The sequence below is a fragment of the Sceloporus occidentalis genome, unplaced genomic scaffold, assembly GCF_023333645.1.
Source record: "Sceloporus occidentalis isolate IW3139 unplaced genomic scaffold, rSceOcc1.0.p SCAF_64, whole genome shotgun sequence".
In the NCBI taxonomy this organism is placed as follows: Eukaryota; Metazoa; Chordata; class Lepidosauria; order Squamata; family Phrynosomatidae; genus Sceloporus; species Sceloporus occidentalis.
In genome coordinates this window covers 1,269,304-1,291,729 of record NW_028317044.1, presented here as the reverse complement: position 1 = coordinate 1,291,729, position 22,426 = coordinate 1,269,304, and the positions used below count along the sequence as shown (strand labels likewise).

The following is a 22,426-nucleotide window of genomic DNA, read 5'->3' as shown; positions in this document are numbered from 1 at the left end:
CTTACACTAGAAATAGCCATAAAATACAATAACCGCATGTTTCCTTCTAACTCAAACTTTTCAGAGGTGCGGCGGCCAAAGTAGTATTCAAGGTTTGGCAACGATTGTCCGACAAATTCAAAGAAGCCGAGACCTTTTCCTCCTTTGGGATCTGCCCATTTCTGTGCCATCCCTTGCCGCATGGGGTTAAATCCCCTTACAAGGCCTTTGGGTACCCACCCACTAAGGAGGCAGAGCCATACCAGGCTATAAATGCAGCTGCCTGGTGCCCAGAGGAGGAGAGAATGCGAAGGAGGAAGGTTGGGCACCTGGTAGACTGTGCCAATAAAGGTGGGGCTGAGTGGCAAGGGCATGGGCATGGAAAGCTAGCCACATCGCAAGGAATCCCACCTGCCATGGCTGCCATCCAACCTGGCATATCTGGCCCTTTCCTGAAACCCCAGATTGTCCCGAGGCAGGACTCTTCTGAGTCCGATTCAGATTCAGACAGCCCGGTTTTTGTTGGTGTCTTGCCCGACGCCAAGTACCCGACCTCTTCCCAAGTGATCCACAGCGGGCACTTCATGGTGTCGTCTCCGCACTGCGACGCTGTGCCCCGTCGGCGTCACCACCAGGTCTACCCAAAGGACCCCCCGAGCATCGACCCCACCTTGACGCGCCTCTTTGAGTGCATGAGTTTGGCCTACAGGTGAGTCTTCTTTTGGGGGTGACCTGCGTGGTTGGCAGGGAGAGGGACAGAGGCAGGATAATGCCAGGGTTAAGATCCCAAGAAATAACGTGGCAATCTTAAAAGGAATTTTCTTAAAAGGACTTGGATGGCACTATGTATCTTCAATTCCAGCATTCTTAACCAAGCATAATTCTCCACTGTCTTCTTTCCCTTTCTGTTGGATTGTGTTGTTTCTTCTCTGTCTGCAGTTTCCTTGCATCTTCCCAAATGCCAACCAAGGGAAAGGTTGAGATGATGCCAAAGGATTCTGCCAGGGATATGCTTCGGACCTCCTGGGCTGCATCCGCACTGCAGTAATAATCCAGTTTGACACCGCTTTAACTGCCATGGCTCAATGTTGTGGAATTTGAAGGTTTGTAGTTGTGGCACCAGAGCTCTCTGACAGAGGAGGCTAAATAAAACTACATTTCTAGAATTCAATAGCATTGAACAATGGCAGATTAAAGCAGTGTCAGACTGGGTTATTAGTGCCATGTGGATGCAGCCAGCTTGAATCGAAAACATCTGGAAGGCCAAGAGTTCCCTTCTTGTCCAGCAGCCTAAAATTGAACGGGCAGAAGATCAGTAGGGGCACATTTTGGGCAACCAAAGGGCTTAGGGTTTCTCAGGATTGCGTGGATGGGACCTCAATGAAGCCCTGTGCAAATGCGCTTCAGGTTTGTCAGGAATGTTTAGAAACGTGGCTGCAAAAAAGGATACAAATAAGAATATGCCAAACATACACACACACAGTCACACACACAACAAAACAACGCAAAAACCCACTAATAGTGTGCTTTTTATTCCACGCTGGACAGACCTGATGAAGCCCAAGAATGGGGGCATAGAAAAAGAGAGCACAGAATGGGAAGGGGTCCCTGAAGGGCATCTAGTCGAAACCTTTGCAAAGGCAAGAATCCAGAGTTGGTGTGTTTGTTACAATTTGTCGGACCTCTGTTTAAAAACCTCCAAATCCGCCACCTTCCAAGCAAGTTGGTTCAGGGGTGTTGCTTTTTGGGGAGGCTGGGAATGAGAGCACTGCTCCTTCGAGTAAGGATCCTGCTGCCTCCCCATGAAATTTCCCTCCGATCTGCAATCTCCCAGCGTTGCAGTAACTTCAGCGGAGGATTTAGAAATGCAATTTTAGGCCTCCAAAGAAAAGAACCAGGGCAAAGGGACCCGGGGAATGCAAACACAGCAAAGTCAAATGAATGTTCTGTTTCCTTGATTTATTTCAATGTATATCTCAACTTTCTCCATGAGACCCATGGTGTTTTCAGTGCTGTGGATAAGTTTGTTGTTGTTGGCATTAGAATTACTTAAGGATGGGATGAGCTAAAGAGATGGTAGGATCTCTTTCTCTTGGCACCCAGGTCCTTGGGTAACCTTGGCCCATGGGGCAGTTGGCGAGATGCCCGGGAGCAGATGCTTCCCTGGACAAGTTGGCGCACCCCACGGTTGGCATTGGGGCAGGCAGTGTTTGCTCTGTGGATGGGCCTCAAAGAGACCCAATTCGTCCAAAGACAGCCCCTTGGGGTGGATGTTGGGTCCTTGCTCCATCTTCCATATCACCTCTTAACCTTCTCTTCCCCAGGCTAAACATCCCCAGTGTCCTAAGATGCCTGGCATGATGGTTTCCAGACATGGTTTATCACACAGGGATGACAAGAGCACTCATAAGCATGTGCAGAGCACCCTTAGCTTGACCAAGGAATGAGACGCAGCGCATCCTTCCCACTTTGCAGAAATGCGTCAGATTTCTGGATGTTGGAAACACTCCACTTATCCTATGTCCATCTTTTATGATCTCTTCTGGGCAGTTTATTTATTGAAACCATTTTGAGGCTGCATCCACACTGCAGAAATAATCCAGTTTGGCGCCACTTTGACTGCCAGGGCTCAATGCTATGGACGGCTGGGGAAATTGTAGTTTATGGTGGCACCAGAGCTCTCACAAAACTCCCGATTCCAGAATTCGCTAGCATTGAGCCCTGGCAGTTAAAGTGGTGTCAAACTGGATTATTTCTGAAGTATGGAAAGGTTTTGGAGCCAGGTGCCCAGGCTGTAGTGGAGGGAGAATAAATCACCAAGTGGAAAGTCTATTTCCGTCTCCACCTGGCCTACTTTGCAATGGCTGTGGTTGTTGTTCTGAGGACAGCCATCGCTTTGCTTGCTGCAGATCCTTGGAGGGAATAGAATAGACAAAGGTGATAAATCAAAGCAGATGACTGTGATAATATATATAGCAATGCAGTGAATAATAAAACCATAATCTCAAATGCTTCCTGGCTGCGACCCTGACTTTTGCACCGGGGACTTTAGAACCTGGTCCTGATCCAGCGTCGTATAGTGGTTTGAGCATTGGAATATGAATCTGGAGATCAAGCTTATTTTCTGCTGCTCCAGAGACTAGGACCCGGAGCAATGGATGCAAGCTACAGGAAAAGAGATTCCACCTCAACATTAGGAGGAATTTCCTGACAGTAAGGGCTGTTCAACAGTGGAACACACTTCCTCGGAGTGTAGTGGAGTCTCCCTCCTTGGAGGTCTTCAAACGGAGGCTGGATGGCCATCTGTCGGTGATGCTTTGATCTGGATTTCCTGCATGGCAGGGGGTTGGACTGGATGGCCCTTGCGGTCTCTTCCAACTCTATGATTCTATGATTCTATGATTCTATGACCAAGATTCGAATCCTGGCTCGGCCATGTAAACTCAATGGGTGACCTTAGGCAAGTCACACTCTCTCAGCCGCAGAGGATGGCAACAGCAAACCCCCTCTGAACAAACCTTGCCAAGAAATCACCAGGACAGGTTTTCCCTTAGAGTCACCCTGGATATGTTATCTCTCACCAAAGGTCTTTTGATCAGTGACAGTCTATATGCTAGAGCTCCACAAATCTTTCTTTTCATTAAAATTAAACATAGAGGGGCCCCCATTGTGCAGTTTCCTCCAGCGCACATGATGCTCCGCCGTTGCCTGGCTGCTGTCTCTTTTGGGATCTTTCCATCCCAGCTGGCCTTTGCTTGTTTTCCCATCCGGAAAGACGACGAGGCACAGCTCTGAGTGCGGGTCCCTCTCACGCTTGGCACACAGATGAAGGGAAATGCGCCCACAAATGTGCGATTAGGCCACATTGCGCGGCAGCAAAGCAAACAGCCCTCCAAGGCTCTCTGGGAACGGGGGGCAATGAGGACGGAGGAGGAGGGTAAAAACACACATAACAGGCTGTTACTGTTTTTCTGGTTTCTTTGGTCAACATTGGCTTATGTTTGGTTTGAAAGAAAAACGAAATGCGCCGGGGAACTCCTTTTATTCAAGTCAGGGAAATGCAAAGCCATCCTAATAAACATGGAAGGAGTCCTGCCTGTTGGGGGGGATCTAGATCCAAATTCTCACATCTGTCATCTAGGCTCACAGAACATAATCCCAGAATCCTAGAGATGGAAGGGTACCCAAGGGCCATCCAATCCAACCCCATTGTGCCATGCAGGAACTCACAGTCGCAGAGCCAACCTCCGTTTAAGCATGGTAACGAAAAAAGTTGGCACCTTGGCTCGCTTATCTCTTCTCTCATATCCTTTGGTTTGATGTTTCAGCGGGAAACTGGTATCCCCCAAATGGAAGAATTTCAAGGGACTCCGTCTGCTTTGCCGGGACAAGATCCGCCTGAACAATGCTATCTGGAGAGCCTGGTACATCCAATGTGAGTCTTGGGGCTGGGAGGATGGTGGGGCTGGATATCCCCCCCCAAAAAAATCACGGAGATCAAATGCAGGAATACAAGTGTGTGTGTGTGTTTGTGTCTTTTTCATTGCAACCGGATCCCATGGGGACTTACCTTGCCTTGTGGACTTTGAATTGCAACTTGGCAGATTGGAGTGTCCCCCCCCCCCCGCCTCCATCCTCAGTTCAAAAACAAAACAAGTCTGCAAAAGTTCACTTTCTGCAATACAGAAAGTTGATTTCACAATCTGGATTTCAACATTTTCTTTTTGAGGGGGGGAGAGAGTGGCGCTTCCACAGGGAGCCAAGAGTGAGGCTTTCACAAAATTTAATCCCAGGTATTCCCCCCCCCCCCAAGATTGGGGGGGAATGTTGCCCTTCTTTTTGGTACTGGAGTTCCCAGCATCCTGCCACCAGCCAGGCCACAGGGATTGGGAAACCTGATTGTTGTTCTTCTCTGCTACAGACGTGGAACGCAGGAGGAGCCCCGTGTGTGGATTTGTCACTCCCTTGGATGGCTCTGAGGCTGATGCCCACCGGAAACCTGAAGTGAGTGTTGTGGGGAACATTTTTTCACATGCGACTGGAAGCCTGATATGGCCCTGGGTTGTGTGCTCTACACAGTCATACACCACAATGCACATAGGTTGGCTTCTGCCATGTGGAGTTGCTTCCTGGCATTAGGTGGAGAGCTTCACGGCGTTGGTCAACCAAAGGTCCCTTGGCCAACTAAAGGTCCCTTGGTTAACCGAAGGTCCCTTGGTCAACTGAAGGTCCCTTGGCCAACCAAAGGTCCGTTGGTCAATCGAAGGTCCCTTGGTCAACTGAAGGTCCCTTAGCCAACCAAAGATCCATTAGCCAGTCCAATGTCCCTTGGCCAACCAAGGTCCCTTGGTCAACTGAAGGTCCCTTGGCCAACCAAAGATCCATTAGCCAATCCAGTGTCCCTTGGCCAACCAAAGGTCCCTTGGTCAAACAAAGGTCCTTTGGCCAACCAAAGGTCCCTTGGTCAACTAAAGGTTTCTTGGCCAACCAAAGATCCATTAGCCACCCAATGTCTCTTGGCCAACCAAAGCTTTCTTGACCAGCCAAAGATTCCATGGTCAACCAAAGGTTCTTTGACCAACCAAAAGTCCCTTGGCCAACCAAAGGTCTTTGGCTTTCCAAAGCAAAGAGGTGGGGTGGGGAGGAGAAGGACAAGGGAACACTGAAATATCTGCCCAACACCCATTTACACACACACACACACACACACACACACACACACACAGAAAACACAGACATTTTTACACTCACTATCTGGCCCCTTATTAAACCAGCCTTCTAATAATGCTGATGGGAACATGTGGTCTTCCTTGTCAGGCTGTTGTGCTGGAAGGCAACTACTGGAAGCGACGGATCGAGGTGGTAATGAAGGAGTATCACAAGTGGCGGATCTACTACAAGAAGAGGGTCAGTGTCCTCTCCACCCACGATTTCCTTTGAGCTTGAGACGTGGAGTCCCGCAAGAGAACCGGCCATAGTTTTTCCTGGGGATGGTTGCCAGCGATAGGTCCCAGTTTTCTGTGTCTGTGTGGGACTATGGCCATTGTAATCGTAAATGTCATGTCTAAAGGGAGTGTGTGACAAAAAGAATCCCAAATGAGTCTCCAAATTTAGTGAAGGGCAGCATCTCCACCTAGTGACAGATGTTGTCCTTGCACCAGCGCCTGCTTTCCTTTTTCCTTTTGCAATCCCCCCCTTTTTGTACAACACCTCACACACTTTTTGGCTTTGGCACTTCTGTATGGGAGGGTTGCTTTAATGGGGCAGCTCTGTTGTTATCCTGCTCCCAGAGATAATAGGCTCCTATGTAGCTTTAGGTAAGCAGCCATTGTCTCTCGGCCTCAGTCAACCCATCTGCAGCCTGGGTGTTATTTCTTTTTAAAGGAAGGTTGTAAATGATTGAAATAAGGTAGGCTCAAAGTGGGGCCGAGAAAGAACCGAAGTGTGCTTCTCATTCAGGTTTCCAGCTACTCTGTTTCACTTACTCTCTTCCAAGGTTTATTTTGGGTCCCAGCCATGGGGAGGATGTGAAACAGTACCAGGGGATGGGGAAGGGTCTGGTTCGGCATGCCCACCTTGAGTGCCCACCCAGATTTGATCCCTGCCAGTGTGGCCTTCATGTTATGTTTCTCTTGCAGCTCCGCAGGTTCAGCCGAGAAGGGGAAGGACCTAGCCCCAAACCGGTGAGTGAGGAACAGGGGATCTGAAGGGCACAGGAGGGCAGGACTGGGTGTCAGGCCTCCTTGGTGGTGACCCCTTTCTTGATGACTCTCAATCAGGGTGATGAGGCGTGGAAACCAACCAACAGTTGGTGCGACCAGCTCTTTTCCAACGTAGTCCCAATGCTGTTGAGGGACAAAGTGGCAGAGGAGGACGCAGAAGGAAGGCCACTCTTTGATCTGGACAGTTTCCTCTCTGACATCTCTGACACCCTCTTCACCATGACCCAGCCTGGATGCCCACCTCAACTGTTGCCCGACGAAGGTACCCTGGGAGACTCTCTTGGATCACACCATTGCTGGGATTTGGCTCATTGGGTTTGTCTTCAGGTTGTAGCAAAGGAGACAAGTGTGCATTCAGCATAATGGGTGAGAAAGAGAATTGTTTGAGCAAACCCACCCTGACTTTTCACTTGGCTTTCCTTTCCCTTTGCAGCCTATATCGGCAATGCGGACATGATCCAGCCGGACCTGGCCCCGCTGCAGCCAAACCTGGATGACTTCATGGAGATCTCTGGTAGGATCAGGCTTGTTCGGAGGTGGTGGGAATGCGTGGAAGGTGTGGGGATTGGCATGGTAGCCATCTTGGTCATGATGGAGCTAAGGAAAGAGGGAGGCAAGGAGAGTGAAAATGTGTACCGTGTGTGTTCAAGTCACCCACCAACTTATGGTGCCCCCATGGATTTTATAGGGTTTTCTTACACAAGGTGGTTTTGCCAGTCTCTTCCACTGAAATGGAGCCTCCAGCACCTGGTATTTATCTATGTTCTCCTACCCAAGGGCTAACCAGGGCTGACTCTGCTTAGCTTCCAGGATCAGATGGGATCTGGTGCCTTTAGAGTATTTAGACCATTTAAATCATTATATGTGTGTGTCATGAAAAGGAGGCAATGCAATGGAGGAGATGAACCAGGACACCGGGCATCTTTTAATTCAAAGTGCAAAAGCCCTTCAAGACGGGTGGAACGCTTTGCCGTTTCCCCACATTGGACAGGTTGGTCCTAAGCGCTCTAAAACAAGTCACAGACAATTGCACAGTGTGTTTTCGGGTCGCGTTGTGTATTGTATGGCACTGTGGAAAGATCGGAACGGGTTACAGCTTGGAAAATACAGCAACATGTTACCGGAAATTTAGCAACTGGGGAAGAGGGACAGATAGGAGAGGTATGTGTGTGTGTGACAGAGAGAGAGTGAGAGAGAGAATAATAGTTAGGATAAGAATAAGTGTTGCATCCAAAGCTTGGAAAAGGTTTTTCCTCCAGTGTTTGTTGTTGTTAAGTCAACTTTGGTCCAATCTTCACTGCAGAATCAATGCAACTTGACACCACTTTAACTGCCATGGCTATGCTATGGAATCCTGGGATGTGTGCTTTGTTGTGGCACCAATGTTCTCTGACAGGCACCAATGTTCTCTGACAGAGCAGGCTAAATGTTCCACCAAACTACAAATCCCAGGATTCCATAGGATGGAGGCACAGTAGTTAAAGCGGCATCAAAACTGCATTACTTCTGCAGTGCAGATTAGAGCTTTGACATATGGCTGCCCTCTGAATCAGAGCCCATAAAGACACCCCCCCCCCCCCCGTTATCACTTTAATCACTTTAACTATTCACTTTAACTACCATTGCTTCATGCTATGAGATCCTGGGATTTGCAATTGAGGGACAAGTTTAGAATCCGCAGCCTAGTCCAACTGCAAATCCCAGGATGCCATGGCAAACCCCATAACATTTCACAGATGAAAACTGGAATTCTTCCAGCAAAGTTGGCCCAAGTGAATGAAAATAAACCCACAAGCTAGGAGAGGCTGGAGTAGTTTGCTTTTGCCTGAGCGTTCAGGGAAGGGCAAGGGTCCCTCCCTCCTTTTCTCCCTGCTGACTTTCACTCAGTTTGCAGCAAAAGGTGGAGGACGGAGGAGGAAAGCAGGAGGCCGAGAAAGAAACCAGGGCATTTCAAAAGCAGCTGACAAAGTAGGATGGCAGAGGAATAATCAGAATTTGTCCTTGCCAAATTGGGGCAGTTGGAGGGTAGGCTGTAGGATGTGGTTTGAAAGCAGAAAAGTCGAAGTGATTGTGGCCCCACAATTGAAGGAGGATGTGGATAAACTGGAACGTGTCCAGAGGAAGGCGGCCAAAATGGCGAAAGGTCTGGAAACCACCAAGCCCTGCGAGGAGCGATTTAAGGAGCTGGATATGTTTGGCCTGGAGAAGAGAAGGTTAAGAGGGGACATGATAAGCCATGTTTAAAATAGTTGAAGGGAAGTCATAGTGAGGATAGACCAAACTTGTGTTCTGTAGCTCCACAGACTAGGACTTGGAGCGATACGTTCACAAATCAGGAAAAGACATTGTACCTGAACATTAGGAAAAAAAGAAAAAAGGCTGCCTCTGAGCATGCGATAAGTGCATTTCCCTCTTCCCCCAAGTCACCCCAACCTGCTCCAATGTGGACTTCAGACGTTCTCCAGCCTTCTCTCTTTCTCTGTCTGAACGCAAAGATTTGCTCCTGTACAATAATATCTCGAACCCTCCATGTATATTGGCCAACCGAAATGCACAGTGCAAGCTTTCAAAGCTCCACTGCCTTCATGTTCCCGAAGGCTGGATGGAGATGGTGGTGATTGGGAGGCTTTTGGCTGCAGGTGAACCAGCCTCCCAGGGTTGGACATGGCCTCCTGGTCATTCCCTTCCAGATCTGTGAGTTGGTTCTTTGCTCCTTGAAAGCCAATGATGGGTCAGCCCCACGGAGACGATGTTGCAACAGGGTTGGGGGTAAGGTCACCACCACCACCACCACACCTCCATCCCTGGCCCTCTCTGCCTGTTGTCAGTCAACGGACGGAGGCTGCTTCGTGAATGAGGAACCAGCTACCACCTCCCACCCACCCACCCTCAGTCTGCCCTGCAAGGCTGGAGGAGAGAAGAGAGACGTCCTTCTCCAGATGGAGAAGCAGGTCCTGATGGCAGGACCAAGGCAGAACCTGGGGTTGGCGACCGACCACGGATGGCCCTATGCTGCAGGTAGGAAGGTGGCGAGGGGACCATGGGCAAAAGGAGGCTCATCTCTTAGGGCAGAGGTTGTTGACCTGTTGGTCACGACCCCAGTTGAATGACCCTTTCATAAGGGTTGCCTAAGACCATCGGAAAATGCATATTTCCAATGGTCTTAGGAACCGAGACACCACAATTTTATGGTTGGCGGTCACCACAATGTGAGGAACTGTATTAAAGGGTCACAGAATTAGGAAGGTTGAGAACCATGGTCCTAGTGCTTGGGCAGCTCCCCAGTAAGAAAGATGAAATAATAATATCATTATCACCATTATCACCATTTTCATTTTGTCGTTGTTGTTGTTGTGTGCCTTCACATTGTTTCCAGCTTACGATACCCTAAGGAGAACCTATTGTTGGGTTTTCTTGGCAAATTGGCTAACCACCACAACAACAATATTATTATTTTTTCAGAGGGGGTTTGCCATTGCCATCCTCTGGGGATGAGAGAGTGTGACTCGCCCAAGGTTACCTATTGGGTTTCCATGACTGAGCAGGGAATCAAACTCAACCGCTAAACCACACTGGTTTAACAACAACAACAACAACAACAACAACAACAACAACAACAACAGTAATATCAGAGCTTCCGAGAAAAGAAAAGAATGGCGTTTCCAGTCTGTTCCAAAGAGATAGGATCACAATAGAGCAATTTTTATAAGCGGTGCCGCTTGGAACATGGCACATTAGCTGAAGATACCTCACAGGTTCCTCTCAGAGTCCTGGACAGAGTTCAAATCCTTGATAGTCTGAAGCTCCAGTCAGGATGTTGTTGATGATGATGATGATGACGATGATGATGACGACGATATTACAGGTTGAGTCTCCCTTATCCAAAATTCTTGGGACCAGAGGCAAGCCCCAGCCAACTTGCTCTATTCTCTATTCTGTGCTGGAACAACAAACAAAATAAACCCTGACTCTTAAACAATATACCCCATCTTGGTTTGGATTTGGATTTTCTTTTTGATTTTGGAATATCTGTATTTGCATATATATATATATATATATATATATATACACACACACACATATACACACACACACACACATACACATAACGAACATATGATCCAAGTAGATACACAAAAATAATTTCTGCTTCATCTGCACCTGATATACATAGCCTAGAGGTCCTTTTATGCAGCATTTCAAATAATTCTGCGCATGGAACAAAGTTTGTGTACGTCGAACCGTCCGAAAGCAAAGGTGTCACTATCTCAGTCACCTATAAAAATGGTGTTGGTTTTTGGAGGTTTCCGGATTTAGGAATCCCAGATAAGAGAGACTCCACCTGTGTCATCTTTAATAATAATATTGTCTACATCTCAAAACTATGGATTCGAGTTGTCTTACAAGTGAAAGCAGCCTTAATGTAGCTGATGCATGCAACTGTTTAATGTTAAATGTCCGTGAAGATGTTAATAATGTTTTTTTAATTAAAAGTGATTAAGATAAAATAAGAAGGGGGAAAGATGCCTGTGCATATCTGCACATGTCCAGGGGTGCTCTCTCTTGTAAAGGGCCAAGTCCTGCCTTCCTCTGAATCCCACAGTTTAGTAATGAAGATAAGGAAATATGCCAAAGAAGAAGGAGAGCTGGTGTCGGTGTCTATGGCTCTCGGTTTGGGTGAATTTGGGTCCAGAATAGCGTTACTCAAAGGTGACCTTTTTGTTGGTGGCCTGCTGCTGCACTCCTGTCCTCCGCTGCTGTTGCGTGGGTATGGGACTCCTCAGTGGAGTTGGTATAGAAATGAGATTCCCAGATGCCCTAAAGGCACCACATCCCTTCCGACCTTGGAAGCTAAGCAGGGTCAGCCTTGCTTAGCGCTTGGATGGGAGACTGAACTGAATCCGAGGCACTGGAGGCTCTATTTCAGAGGAAGGAACTAGCAAAACCACCTCTGAGGACTCCTTGCCTATGAAATTCATGCGGTCGCAATAAGTTGACAGGTGACTTGGATACGTGTACACACATGCGCACACATATGGCACCAGGTCCCATCTGATCTTGGAAGCTAAGCAAGGTCTGCCCTGGTTAGTGACTGCATGGGAGACTGCCAAAGAATCGTGGGTGCTGGAGGCTATATATCAAAACCACCTCGGAGTCTTCCTTGCCTAAGAAAGCCCTATGCAATTCATGGCGGTTGCCATAAGTTGACAGGTGATTTGGATGAATGTACCCAATGGCTCCATCCTATGGAGATTTGCAGTTTGGTGTAGCACCAGAGCTCTCTCTGACACCAAACTCCAAATGCTGGCATTCCAGAGCACTGAACCATGGCAGTTAAAGCGGTGTTGGACCACATTAATTCTGCAGCGTAGGTGCAGCCTCCCAAGTGCCCTCCAAACTTTCCTGGGCTTCTGGAGCTTCTGAATGCCCAGCAGTGGTTGCAGGTTCAACAGCCACATGCTGGCATGCAGCTTTCTGCATACTGGTGTTCAGTTCCTGGTGTGTGTGTGTATTGGTCCCTCTTGATATTTGGAGTTAAAATACAGACGTGTGTCCTGTCCACCCGCCCCAAGCAAAAAGATCTTGGGCAATTGCTGGCAAGGTTTGGCTGATGCAAGAGCTTTAGCGCATGACCTGAATGGAAACTGGGAAAGGCAGCCACTGGCCCCATTTGAAAAAACATTTATATCCTCTAGTGTCTGGTGCAATCTAGACTTGGATGCTGGGGGCCAGGATAGAAATCTCTGCCCTGCACCGAGAAATAGGGAGCGTTTCTCATTTTCATTCAATTTGGGCTGGATTTCTTGGTCGAATCGGATGACCGATGGTGCAGTTAAAGCAGCACATTAAGCAGTTGTTGGGGTGCACCAAGGGCCCCACCATTTTAATCCGGGATTGTGATCATGAGCATCATCTTTTTTATATCCTGCCCTTTCCCTGCGATTTGGACTCGACAACTTGTTGTTGTGCCTTCGAGTCATTCCTGACTTGTGCAAACCCTAAGGGGACCCCATTGTAGGGTTTTCTTCTTCTGAGGCTGAAAGAACGTGACTTGCCCAAGATCATCCAGTGGGTTTCCATGGCCAAGCAAGGGTTTGAACCCTTATAGCCATGTTTAAATATCTGAAGGGAGGTCATATTGAGGAGGGAGCAAGCTTGTTTTCTGCTGCTCCAGAGATGAAGAGCTGGAGCAATGGAATCAAGCTCCAGGGAAAGAGATTCCACCTAAAGCTTAGGAAGAACTTCTTATGGGGGTTGGACTGGATAGCCCTTGGGGTCCCTTCCATGATATTGCAAAGCTGGTTTTCCCCGCCTTCCTTCTTTCCGCACCATTAAAGCTATTATACACATACACATATACACACCAGACACACAGCGAGATGCAAATGAGCAAATGGAGTTTTGCAATGTCAAGGAGAAGTTGCAGCATCAGGAAAATGAGGACCTTTCTATAGACTTTTTTTTGGGGGGGGTGTTCAGTGGGGGAGGAAGCGGCGTGGGTTTGTTTGCATGTAAAAAGGCCTCGCCGTGGTCTATTTGTGTAAGTGCCAGCGGTGGAGGAGGGCTGGGGTTGTGTTTGATGGGTTGCCAAAAGGGGGAAGTGGCAAAGAGAGAGAGAGAGTTGTGTGTCTATGTAGAGCTTTGCGTTGCAGAAGAGAAACAATACAACAAGGGGATTATTTTTGGTGGGGTCAAAGATCCGGCTGCGTCTTGAGGGTGTTGTCGAATTTCTCTGCCAAGGCAGCCAAGAAGGAAGGGATCTGATGGTTGCAGGCATGGAGAGGGTCATCTCCAAATCAGTCTCTTATCTCTGTGCCAAATGCATGGCTGCATCCACACTGCCAAAATGATGCACTTCCACCCCACTTTAACTGCCCTGAATATGTGGATGCATAGGTTTGCCATCGTTCTCTTCTCTAAAACCAGAACAGGATGCCAAACAGTGAAGTTGACGGCTTTCATGGCTGGCATCCATAGTTTTTTGTGGGTTTGGGGGCTATGCGGCCATGTTCTAGAAGAGTTTATTCCTGACGTTTCGCCAGCATCTGTGGCTGGCATCTTCAGAGGATGCTGGCATGGGAGAGAGTGGGGTACATTCTCTGAAATGTCAGGAATAAACTCTTCTAGAACATGCCACATAGCCCGAAAAAACCCAAAAAGTAAGGATTGGGGTGGTTTGTCAAACACAAAACAAAACAAAAAGCTGCCTATAAAAAGCCCATCACATTTTGCCATACAGTCAACCCTAGCCCTATCCATGGATTCAACCAGCCAGGGCTTACCAACCAGGGACATTTTTCAAATCCTTCAATCCAGGATTTTCCTGGTTTTCGGGGACAAATGGTAAGCCTATGGATGCAGAACCTGGGGCTATGAAGGGCCATGCCTAACCTAAAGTTAATGACTAACGTTCATGTTAAATGAAATTACAAGGTTGTAAGGTCCTATCAAAGCCTTGAGAACAGATCCCTCTGAACGTATGGCCGCTGCCTCTCTTGTCGCGGAAACTTCTCCGGCAGTGAGGCTGCGGTTTTCAAAATTTCCATTGAAGACTCAGGGAAGAAAACAAGCTTGCAATGAGTGTGCGTGCCCTATCCGAAAGTGCCAGAGCAGCACTTTGTGCCGCCTGAGCCCGCGGAAGCGAGGGAAGGGTTGCACAGTGAGGGCAGGAAGGGAGAGGAACCCATGGCCGGGTCACGGGGCTTGGCTTCGGGAAGGCCATGGGATGTGGTTAGCCACAGGCCGCACGCAAGGCAAGCGCAAGGGAGGGCAAGGAGTGGGACCCCAAAGGGAAGAAACCATACCAAGGGCTTGGCTCAGCCCCATCCCGCAGCCCATGCGGGCCTCTGGATTTGTGGCGAGGCATAAGTTCAGATGTTCGGTGCTCATAAAACATCATCAATGTTTGGAAATATAGCGGGGCCTTGGTATCCGTTGCGGTTTGGTTCCAGAACCCCCTGTGGATCCCAAATCCATGGATGCTCAAGTCCCATTGGCATAGTAAAAGGGTGTCCCATATATATAATGGCGAAATAAAGGTTTGCTTTTTGGAATGTATATATGTTTGGAATATATCCAAGCTGGGGACACTTGAATCCGTGGATCAAGAATCTGTGGATATGGAGGGCCAGCTGTAGCGCTTTCCTTTTTGAGCCATGGCTTTCAAACCCATCCTGTTCAATATCTGTGAGACTGCTACCTTTTAACATCCACATTAAAATTAATTATAATCATCATCAAGCCGCATTATTTCAAAAGTGCAGATCGGACCTAGGTCAACACATTATGGTGGTTGGCGGTTTGATGTTAGTTCAATGAGTCTTAATCCAATGAGTCTGCTCAGCTTGTGACTCGAAAATGGATTTAGGCAGCCATGCCAGTGGGACGATGAGTCTGCTCCGGGGGTTTAGTCCAGCCCTTAAAGTAAGGGACCTTGGAGAGCTCCTTTAAAGTTCAGACTTAAACCCAGAGCGGGTTCACTGCCAATACCAGGGGCCACACTTTGGCACCTTGGTTTCTTTATTTGAAGAGTTTGGTCCAGCAATGCCACTACCCTGCCCTGTCTGACCTCTCTTCTTCCCTTTATAGATTTCTTCTCCAGTCCTCGTCCGATGCCTGCTCAGACCCCCCTTGCCTACCAGGACCAAAACTGCTTTGGACCCATCCCAGAGCCATTCTGCCTTGGCAGCAATAGCGGAGGCAGCACTGGCACTGCCAACCTCCTTCCCGCCACTAGTCCTGCTGACACTTTGCTCCCGCCATGCCCTGCCAGCTCTCCTCGCCTGTCCAGCCCTCGTCCCCAGGTGTGTATCCATTCAGATGGCCACCTGCTTTTCCCATCCCAGGTGTGTGTGTGTGGGGGGGGGGATGTGTTTGTGCATGCCTGAATCAGGTCTGCATTCCAGTCTGAACTTCGCACATCGCATTGGAATTTAATTTTAGTACTGTTTAATACTCTGTATAGGTATTTTGATGACACCTATTTGTCAGTTTGATTTATACGATGTTGCAGTGGTTTTTGTAATTCCATCTGGATCACCTTTGGAACCAGGATCTCCAGACTCTTTATCCAATGCTCCAACCACTACGCCATGCTGGCTCTTAGGAACCTTCCTTCTCTCCATGGACTCAAGAGCATAAACATCTTTCCTCCCTGGAAGTTTCTACTCCTCAGTGATGTAGGGACGAATCTGCATCATCAGGGGCTGTCTGACCTGTTTTTCCTTTTCTCTCTTCCAGCCTGGAGGGAGCTGCTCAGCTCAGCTTGGCTCATCGGGGCTCTTCCTCAGCCCAGACCTCCAACCGGCCCCTCTGCCCTCGGCGTTGCCCAACAGCCTGGCACCAGGTCTCAAGCTCAAGCCCCCGCTGGCCTACAGCTTGCCCAGCAAGTGGCCATACCTGGATGCCTATACCTCTTACTGCTCTGCCAGCACCCCACTGCCTACCTCCCCTCCACTTTTAGGGCAGGAGCCTGTGTGCCCCCTTCCCTCTGCGCCCCATTCAAAGCTGCACTACCCACCCTCTGCCCTCTTCTCCCGCTCACCTCCTTCCAACCCCTGCTTCCCCCAAAACACACCAGTCTATGAGCTGCCTTCTGGGTACCACCATCCTCCTTTCAGTGCCACCCACTTATACCCAGGGATGCCAAGTGGACCACTTTTGGGGATGGCCAGAGGGCAACCACAGCAGCCTAGCAGAGGCGATGAGAGGTCCAAGATGAAGGGGACAAGTGCCAAGGCCAAGAGATCCGTCAGACCTCCGGCGGGCTCTCCGGCCATTGCTATGCCCAACCCATGCCTAACACAACTGCTGACCACAGGTAGGAAGCCAAAGAAACATTTGTTCAGACTGGAAACCCCAGGATTCCTTAAGAAGGGGCCATGAAAGTGGGATTAAACGGCTATCACTTGTGCAGTGCAGACACACTCTGGGTCTCTGCCTGGAAGCAGGCCCCAAAGCTTTGTAAATCTGCTGATTTCTCACACTTTTCTCTTTTCTAGCAGCTAAGCCAGAGCCCAACCTAGAAGCTCTGCCCACTCCTCCTCCCAGCCAAACCTTGCTCTCAGCGGCACCTGAATCTCTGGTAAGAAATCAGCGATAGAAGGAGAGGGGAGGTTAAACAGTCTTGTTGCAGGACATTCGACAGGTACCTGGGTCACGAAACTGGAGATGCTACGGTGGTAACGTCATGTTTTTCACCTCTCCTTTTTTTGCAGCAAAACATGTTTTGTGACGAACCCGTTGGCTACTTGCCCCAGATGAGCCAGCCAAGTCCTCGACTCTCCCCCACTGCCAGCCCTTCTCCATCGATCCCTGCTATCGCCCCCTCAACTGGCGCCTTGCTGGTCCCGAAGACGGAGCGCCTCTCCCCAACCCCGGTCTGTGGTGAGCATCCCTATCATGACTTACGTTAAGCTGTTGCTGCATTGTCTGGGCACTTGGTGCATGCTGAGAGACCATGAGTAACAACCACGTCTTCTTCATCCCCCTACATCCAGCCACTTCCCGGAGGAGGTCACGACAGGGATCTCCGATCTCCATGGAGGGGCTGGTTTTACCTCCTCAATACTCAAGTGCCCGGAGCAGGACTGAGCCTAACAAGGTAAGGATGGAAAAGAGAGAAGGGTATATTAGTAGGAAGCAGCACATGAGCCAATGTGGTGTAGTGGTTTGTGTGTTGGACTAGGAGACCAGGGTTTGAATCCCGGCTTGGCAATGGAAACCCATTTGACTTGATGGCACACAAGAACAGTGGTTAGAGTACTGGATGAGACTGGAAGGAACTGGGTTCTAATCCTCACATAGACGCTAAGCCCTCTTGGGTCGGTTTCAGCCTGCCTTGTCCTACAGGGGTTTATGCATGTTGCAATTGGAAATAGAAGAGATTGGGCACCTCCAGGTCTGAAATAATCGTTCCTCTTCCATAGACCGAGAGCCGCCGCATCACTCACATCTCCGCTGAGCAGAAGCGCCGGTTCAACATCAAGCTGGGTTTTGACACACTGCACAGTTTGGTGAGCACTCTCAGTGCCCAGCCCAGCCTCAAGGTGAGTAGGGCAGGTGAAAGCAATGGCTCCTCTTCACCTTGGAGAGAAGGGACCCACGGAGTGCCACAGGGTTCTGTCTTTCCATTGGCAAGCCTGCAATGGGATATTCTCATACCTGTAAAGCCACTTTAGGAGCCCCTTTGAAACAGGGAGCTAAAGATTAAATGTTGAATAACGCACTTTCTTGATATCTGCAGGTTAGCAAAGCCACCACGCTGCAGAAGACGGCTGAATACATCTGCAAGCTGCAGCAAGAGCGAGCGGCCTTGCAGGACGAGGCGCAGCGCCTGCGGGATCAGATCGAGGAACTGAACGCCGCCATCAAGTAGGGGAGCCTGAACTTTAGCAAAGTGTCCTTCTTCTGCGGTTCTCCAAGCAGTCTCAACCTCTCTCCCTTTTTCTTCTCCCTCCCACCCTAGTCTGTGCCAACAGCAGTTGCCCGCCACAGGGGTGCCCATCACCCGCCAGCGCTTTGACCAGATGCGGGACATGTTTGACGAATATGTCCGTTCCTGCACCTTGCAGAACTGGAAGTTCTGGGTTGTATCCTTTGTCAGTGGTGGTGATCCTGTCTGTTCTTGGAAGTAGGGTCAACCCTGGTTAGTACTTGGATGGGAGACTTCCAATGAATCCCAGGTGCTGTAGGCTACAATTCAGAGGAAGGAAGTGGCCAAAAGCACCTCTGAGGATTCCTGGCCTAAGCAAACCATAGGAAATTCATGGAGTGATTCTATGATTCTGTGGGTCACCATAAATTGACAGGTTACTTGAACTCATATATACATGCACACATGGCTAAAAGACCCTAAAAGCACCCAATGCTGTCTGATCTTAGAAGCTAAACATAGTCAGCCCTGGTTTGTACTTGGATGGAAGACTACCAAGGAAGGCCAGGTGCTGTAGGCTCTATTTCAGAGGAAGGAACTGGGGAAACCATATCTGAGGATTCCTTAAGAAATCCCTCTGAAATTCATGGGGTCACCATAAGTAACAGGAGAGTTGAAGGTACACACATACACTTCTCTTGTCTACCTTGGAGCGGTAAGCTAGTGAATCCACCTTGGGCTCTAAAGGAACTCTCCAAGGTGCCAATCCCTGTTCCTAAACCACTTCAGCCCCTTTGAAAGCTATCCTTGGAGAAGCGTCCTTGTCCCAATGCCACCACTGCAGCCCCGATCTCAAAACTTACCTAGTTTGGGCTCACAGTTGCCCAGTATTTGCAAGACTTTGGCATTGAGCTGAGCAGAGGGGGTCTGATACACAGGCGGTGCATGACGTTTTTTTCCTTAGCGTCTCTTCCTTTGCTAGTTCAGCATCATCATGCGCCCGCTCTTTGAGTCCTTCAATGGGATGGTGTCCACCACCAGCATCGAGAGCCTGAGTCAGACGTCCCTGGCCTGGCTGGATCAATATTGCTCACTCCCGGCTCTGCGACCCAGTGAGTACCTCTTCTCCTTGACTACTATATAGTGGATTCGCTTTGGCTTTATCCGTCCCCCCCAAAAAAAACAGCACAGAGATCCTGGGAAGACCAGCAAAGCTTGGAAAAGCGACCTCTACATTTGGTTGGACTACAGTTCCCAGAATCCACCAGCCAATGGGAAGATTTGCAGTCCCAAACAAAGAGCTGGCTGGGGAATGTATGGAGGCTAGAGTCCAATGTGTCTTTGGTGAGGTGGTTAGGCAAGACTGGAGGAGCGGGCACTGTGTGCGAAACGTAGGACCAAGTTAAGCCAGAGACGTTTCAACGCTAAACAATGTGGCAGCCAGTGGCAAGGAGTGCTAGGCATTGCAGTCCAGTAAAACCTGGAAGGCTGCCACCTGTGCTTTGAAAGCTTCCGTGTTTCAGTTTGTCCATGTCCATTTCTGAGTAAAGTTTCAAAACCTGGTGCCAGCCAGCGCTACCTTCTGCTCCGGCTCCCTTTTCCTTAACACTTTCCTGGGGTTGCATCTGCACTGCAAAATTAATGCACTTTGACACTGCTTTAACGGCCATGGGTGGGTTTTGTGGTTTAGTGAAAGAGCTAGCGTTTTGTCAGAGAGCCCCAGTGCCACAACAATCTACACTTGTCCCTCCATATTCACTAGGGTTAGGGGCACAAAAAAAGAGGTGTCGAACGGCATTAATGCTTCGGTGCAGATGCGACTAAGATGTTTCTTTACAAATGTCCCCCTCTCTTTTTTTGTCTCTGCAGCCGTCCTGAGTTCCCTCCGCCAGCTCAGCGTCTCCACGTCCATCTTGACCAACCCGGCGGGCATCCCAGAACAGGCTGCCCAAGCAGTCATGGGCACGGCCCCCCAAAATGGCTCTTCCTAGCGAAAAAGGAAGCCCACCTGGCGGGGCAGAAGTGTGCATTGCTTCTCGAAGAGTAATGATGGATTACGCCAAACACCACGGAAGGGGATTCAGAGTTGCCTTTTGGAGAGGCTTCCTCATCTATGCTTTCTCCTGACTAAGCAGCGGGTCTTTTGCACAGCGAACAGATCTTCATTGTACTTTCAAGGCATCGCCATATATATAATGCATTTCAGTTCGCGAAAAGAGACTATCTCAGGGAAGACCTAGCATGCTCTCTTCATCTTGACTCAAACCTGCTGGGCCAAAATAATCGCAGCCGCCAGAATCGGCCGAGGCAACCTCTTTCCTCTTTGCCTCTTCCCCAATAGCCACTGTATATTATTATATTATCCTTTGTATAAGTTATATTATTCTTTGTATTCGGCTGAGGGTCCGGACTGCGGTCCTGTCTCCCTTTGGCCCCAGCTTGCAGCTCAGCTTGGTTTTGGAGGAGGTTTTTGCAAGAGACAGAAAGGAGCCCATTGCGTGTTGCTTCTCCTCCTTTGCTTTTGTTGTACCTTTTAGGTCAGTCATTACATAGCGGTAAAACCGCAAAGTGCAGGCACTCTTTGTGTAGTAGAACGGCCATTAAAAGCGCTGCAGAAAGGCTGGCCTCGGTCCCTGGCGTGGTCTGTCTGCCAGTCTGGACTCATGGCCGGTCCTTCTGGCTTTTCATAACTCTTCCGGTCAAGAATGGTAACCGCTGAAATCCAGGAAAGAGTGGTCACTTGACTGGATCAACCAAAATGCACAAATATATATATAACTATATAACTATAGAGAGATAGATAGAATGTATATTATAAATAATAATAATAATAATAATAATAATAATAATAATAATATGTTTTATTTATAGACCGCTATTCCGCGATGATCATAGCGGTGTACAGTAAAATCATAATACAATACAAAATACAGTTAAAGGAGGGAGAAGTCTCGTCCTTCACGCAGTCCCTGATGTTGCTGGGTCTGCCTGATGGCTCCCTCTGAGGCCGAGATGACAGTTGAGGAGGGAGGGGCCTCTTCCTTCAGGCAGTCCCTGATGTTGCTGGGTCTGCCTGATGGCTCCCTCTGAGGCCGAGATGACAGTTGAGGAGGGAGGGGCCTCTTCCTTCAGGCAGTCCCTGATGTTGCTGGTCTGCCTGATGGCTCCCTCTGAGGCCGAGATGACAGTTGAGGAGGGAGGGGCCTCTTCCTTCAGGCAGTCCCTGATGTTGCTGGGTCTGCCTGATGGCTCCCTCTGAGGCCGAGATGACAGTTGAGGAGGGAGGGGCCTCTTCCTTCAGGCAGTCCAAGATGTTGCTGGGTCTGCCTGATGGCTCCCTCTGAGGCCGAGATGACAGTTGAGGAGGGAGGGGCCTCTTCCTTCAGACAGTCCCTGATGTTGCTGGGTCCGCCTGATGGCTCCCTCTGAGGCCGAGATGACAGTTGAGGAGGGAGGGGCCTCTTCCTTCAGGCAGTCCCTGATGTTGCTGGGTCCGCCTGATGGCTCCCTCTGAGGCCGAGATGACAGTTGAGGAGGGAGGGGCCTCTTCCTTCAGGCAGTCCCTGATGTTGCTGGGTCCGCCTGATGGCTCCCTCTGAGGCCGAGATGACAGTTGAGGAGGGAGGGGCCTCTTCCTTCAGGCAGTCCCTGATGTTGCTGGGTCCGCCTGATGGCTCCCTCTGAGGCCGAGATGACAGTTGAGGAGGGGGGGGCCTCTTCCTTCAGGCAGTCCCTGATGTTGCTGGGTCCGCCTGATGGCTCCCTCTGAGGCCGAGATGACAGTTGAGGAGGGAGGGGCCTCTTCCTTCAGGCAGTCCCTGATGTTGCTGGGTCCGCCTGATGGCTCCCTCTGAGGCCGAGATGACAGTTGAGGAGGCAGGGGCCTCTTCCTTCAGGCAGTCCCTGATGTTGCTGGGTCCGCCTGATGGCTCCCTCTGAGGCCGAGATGACAGTTGAGGAGGCAGGGGCCTCTTCCTTCAGGCAGTCCCTGATGTTGCTGGGTCCGCCTGATGGCTCCCTCTGAGGCCGAGATGACAGTTGAGGAGGCAGGGGCCTCTTCCTTCAGGCAGTCCCTGATGTTGCTGGGTCCGCCTGATGGCTCCCTCTGAGGCCGAGATGACAGTTGAGGAGGCAGGGGCCTCTTCCTTCAGGCAGTCCCTGATGTTGCTGGGTCTGCCTGATGGCTCCCTCTGAGGCCGAGATGACAGTTGAGGAGGCAGGGGCCTCTTCCTTCAGGCAGTCCCTGATGTTGCTGGGTCTGCCTGATGGCTCCCTCTGAGGCCGAGATGACAGTTGAGGAGGCAGGGGCCTCTTCCTTCAGGCAGTCCCTGATGTTGCTGGGTCTGCCTGA

General features: G+C 49.7%; 1 protein-coding gene across 2 annotated transcripts; it reads left to right on the top strand.

The window, feature by feature from the left end:
• Nucleotides 1-300: 300 nt before the first annotated feature.
• Nucleotides 301-20,846, top strand: MLXIPL (MLX interacting protein like). 2 transcript variants are annotated; one of them, XM_089493340.1, is made up of 17 exons: nucleotides 301-688; nucleotides 4,308-4,414; nucleotides 4,901-4,983; nucleotides 5,797-5,886; nucleotides 6,618-6,662; nucleotides 6,759-6,963; nucleotides 7,135-7,215; nucleotides 15,291-15,505; nucleotides 15,942-16,521; nucleotides 16,706-16,785; nucleotides 16,919-17,087; nucleotides 17,201-17,304; nucleotides 17,630-17,749; nucleotides 17,947-18,074; nucleotides 18,169-18,292; nucleotides 19,058-19,187; nucleotides 19,945-20,846. In XM_089493340.1, the coding sequence occupies exons 1-17, from the start codon at nucleotides 396-398 to the stop codon at nucleotides 20,064-20,066; spliced, it is 2,676 nt and encodes an 891-aa protein (XP_089349466.1). In that variant the 5' UTR covers nucleotides 301-395; the 3' UTR covers nucleotides 20,067-20,846. The 2 variants fall into 2 exon arrangements, with proteins under 2 accessions (XP_089349466.1, XP_089349465.1); XM_089493339.1 differs by having other exon boundaries at nucleotides 16,703-16,785.
• Nucleotides 20,847-22,426: the final 1,580 nt, after the last annotated feature.

Bases quoted from the DNA above. Each gene is read 5' to 3' on its own strand.
- MLXIPL (XM_089493339.1), top strand. From the start codon at position 396: ATGGCTGCCATCCAACCTGGCATATCTGGCCCTTTCCTGAAACCCCAG. The intron at 16,786-16,918 runs GTAAGAAATCAG...CTTTTTTTGCAG, and splicing joins CAGCGGCACCTGAATCTCTG to CAAAACATGTTTTGTGACGA. The intron at 17,305-17,629 runs GTAAGGATGGAA...CCTCTTCCATAG, and splicing joins GCAGGACTGAGCCTAACAAG to ACCGAGAGCCGCCGCATCAC.